The 3,873-nt window shown below is 39.5% G+C and overlaps 1 protein-coding gene across 1 annotated transcript; it reads left to right on the top strand.

Moving 5' to 3' along the window:
- The first annotated feature begins 265 nt into the window (after positions 1-265).
- Positions 266-1,204, top strand: LOC146772587 (olfactory receptor 1M1-like). Its single transcript, XM_085637014.1, has one exon. The coding sequence runs from the start codon at positions 266-268 to the stop codon at positions 1,202-1,204; it is 939 nt and encodes a 312-aa protein (XP_085493140.1).
- Positions 1,205-3,873: the final 2,669 nt, after the last annotated feature.

Raw genomic sequence — 3,873 nt, 5'->3', positions numbered from 1 at the left:
TGGTCCGTCGGCTAGACTGCCGACTTTGGTGCTGGAAACCAGGGATTGAGCCTCGGGGTCGCGTCCACATCCTGTGATTCTGGGCAAATCACTTAATCTCCCCGTGCCTGAATGTGTAATGTAAATACGGTGCTCATGTAAAGCGCTTCAATACCTTCGGGTCGAGTTCGCGCTATATAAATATGCAAAAAAAACATAAAATATTACCACTTGTGGATTCAGCTAACAAAAATCCTTTGTTTTAATCTTTCAGATGACTCTCAAAATGGAGAGAAGAAACCAGAGCTCTGTTACAGAATTCATCCTCCTGGGGTTCTCCAGCTACCCAAAATATCAGATGCCACTCTTCTTTATCTTCCTATTTATGTATGCCATGATGCTGTTAGCAAACATGTTGCTCTTCATTGTTATCAAAATAGACTCTCGACTCCACACACCCATGTACTTCTTTTTGGGCATTATGGCCTTGGTAGACATTTGTACCACAACCATCGTAGTGCCAAAGCTGCTGGTGGACTTGTTGTCAGTGAAGAAGGCAATTCCATTTGCAGCTTGCATCACACAGCTGTATTTTGGCATGTCTTTTGGCAGTACGGGCAGCACCCTGGTGGGAATTATTGGCTTTGACCGATACATGGCCATATGTCACCCTCTTCATTATATGCGGATCATGAGTCAAATGTTCTGTATAACATTGCTGCTCTGTGTCTGGGCAATCCTCTCTATACATTCATTGGTGTACAGTATCTTGGTCTCCAAATTAATCTATTGTGGCTCAAATGAAATTCAGCACTATTTTTGTGATATCCCACCACTTTTGAAATTATCATGTTCAGACACCTCCACTATCGAGCTTTTACTCTCCACTGTGTTTACTGCAATCTTGCTAGTATCCCCTCTGTGTGTTCTACTCTCCTATGTTCGGATCGCTATAGTCATTGTTAAAATGAAGTCCGCCGATGGCAGGAGGAAAGTTTTTTCCACCTGCACATCCCACATGATTTGTGTTGTTTTAACTTATGGACCACTGTTTTTTACATATATACAACCATCTTCAGAGACTGCCCCTGATAAGGAAATTGCCATAAGTATATTTTATGTCATGGTGAGCCCTATTCTAAATCCATTTGTATATAGTATCAGAAACAATGATGTGAAAAAGGCGTTGAAGAAAGCAAGAAGTAAAATGCAATGCCATGAATAGATTTTTCAGAAGAGAAGAAGTAACTATCAATATTTGTTTACACTGTCAGATTTTTACAGAATTTGGTACTAAATATGGAAACAACAGCTACCTCTGGGTGAAAGATAATTGCAGGCTAGATGTGATTTAATCCTAGCAGAAACACTAGCTTGTCATCTCCTAAAAACTAAAATCATAGGTCCCGATTGACAAAGGTAAATACAGTTGTGAAAATAAATTTACAAGCAAATGACCTTTTTAAAAAAAAAAAAAAAAAAGAATAAAGCCAGCGACGGACTATGTAGGCTGCACCTCAATCTCCAGTCAAAACAAGTATAATATCTTGTGCACAATTCTTCCAGCATCTGCCGCTGTTTGGAACCACTGTCCAGCAGATCCAAAAATACAAGATGTGAGGTGGTGCACCAGAGAAGAGTCCAATTCCAGAATGAATTTCAAAGTATCTCCTTCATTATTTTTTTGCGATTAAAAAAAGGGTTAAAATCCAGCCAACGTGTTTCATTCCATATACTCCTGGAACTTCATCAGGGCTCTAAACCATGTAAAGTGATTCTTTTTATTGACTGTGTAACTTGATAATCCATCCATATAATATAAAATGAAAAGTCCTCTACATTCAATCTTCAGACTTTTTGGTGGCCTGCAGTTGGTACCGAGAACATTCATCAAGCCCCATACCGTGATACTTATCCATGTTTCAAGTGTTATGCGGTCTCATTTACGCCTCCATAATTTAGAAGGAAATACCCTTACACCCCAATTCCAAATTGCAATCAGGTATGGTTCAGTAACACCGTTTTGCAATTAGAAAAAAACTTCTGAATGCCAAAAAGAGGGTATTACTGTAGTTTTGTGTTATAAAACATGATTTTATGTACCACAGGATTTCCAAACACAAACTCACTTGGTACACCCGGCCCCTATTTGTCTCCACAAATACCATTCATTGCCTTTCAGGAAAAAAAAATCCTTTTTTCTAGGTATCCATATGTCTCTGTTGGGGTCTAAATCAATCTTAAATAAACTTGAACTTGGTATCTCATCATATAACAGCTTTTGCCTTTATGCACAAAAGTACTCAGACATTTGCCATTTATAGCCATTATAGACCTGCTATTCCTGCCATAGACCAGTCAATCCATAATAGGTCGATGTGACCCCCACATGTGGATGAATACTTTCTTGAGCAAGTAAAATGTAAAAATGTAAATCCAGTATTTGTAAAGCGCGAACAGCTACCCGAAGGCATCCCGGCGCTGGGGGCCGCCGGGAAGATTAAGCGAGCTATTGCCCAGAGTCACATGGTGCTGGGCTGACATGCCGCTGGGGATCGAACCATGAGCCCCAGAGTTACAGCATCAGTCGCCCTGGCTGCGGCGCCACACCTCTTCCCTGTAAACCTCACCACATTCCTAACAATGCCATTAGGTGTTTTGGTTGTACCCTTTCATTTCAAAGATCATCCATTATATGCCCTAGGTATCTCACATATTGCAGTCAGTGTCAATGTGCAGTCAAGGTTCCCCCATCAGCCAATTGCATAATAGACTTTCATGGACCCAAAGAGTTTCTTAAGTGGAGGGTGATGTAGTCAAATTTGCATGGACTATTGATCAGGTGGGCACTAAATGTTAGAACCCATAACAATCATAAGCACATTTCACTGCTTTCAACCCTGTTCAACCCTTATTCAAACTGAATCATCAAACATAAACAGGCCACCTCATAAGCCTCCTCTTCATAAGCCAGACAATGCCCCTGCAGCAAGCCAGGCATTAGCTATTTAGCTACATTGTCTGTGTCTTTCTGTGCAGGTGTGAGTTCAAATCTCTGCATAATTGTATTTGCACATGGTCTTTGGTGGAATATTCCAAGCCAAACTGTAAACCTTGCTTTCGCTTATAAGTAGGTATGATCTTAAAATGTATTTATGTCATCACAAAGCTAGTTTGTGACATTATTTCAATGGTATGTTTTAGTGCCTGAGAGCAGCTGACAAAGTGATTTGCAGTCTCCAAGACATTTGCCCCATATGTGATTTTTCAGAAATGATCTTACTTCTAAATAACATAGTCATTGCAAATAGTACTTCAAATATACTGAAGGCACTCCCAAACAAATTAGTACAAAGCTGAGAAAGGGTACATTAGCAAGGTCAGTAAGATCAAATACAAATGATGCAACCTGGGAAAATGTTGAAGAGCTGACCTTTTTCAATCATTCACCAGAAACTGAATCAGATAAACAGTTTACATTTTCTAAATGTTCAATTTGTTGAGAGAATATGCTGGACAGAGCATAAAAACAGCCCCGGTGCCTGGCCCATCAGGCAACATCTTTGAATGGTTTTAAATTTAGATTTGAAAGAGCAACAAATTTAACACACTTAGAAGTGTATATAGACACCTCAACCTGCCCTCCTGTCTACCTCAAAAGAAAGGTTTATGCTACTGATGTCTGTGAGTCCACTTAGGTGTAAGCTATGTGTCTCTAATAGGTAGCATTAAGCACCTATTATTCTTGTGTACCATTTAGTGCTATAACAGATAATTAACCTATTTATATGTTCTCTAGGATCACAATCTGCATTAAACATTAATACTGCCAATAGTATAGACGTAAGCCAGGCTTCAACAGTTCTATAACCACAACTTATTTCAACAACGAAT

Source organism: Triturus cristatus, chromosome 12 (assembly GCF_964204655.1).
Source record: "Triturus cristatus chromosome 12, aTriCri1.1, whole genome shotgun sequence".
NCBI classification, from domain to species: Eukaryota; Metazoa; Chordata; class Amphibia; order Caudata; family Salamandridae; genus Triturus; species Triturus cristatus.
Note: the sequence above shows the minus strand (reverse complement) of the source record. Positions and strands in the feature narration are given on the sequence as shown.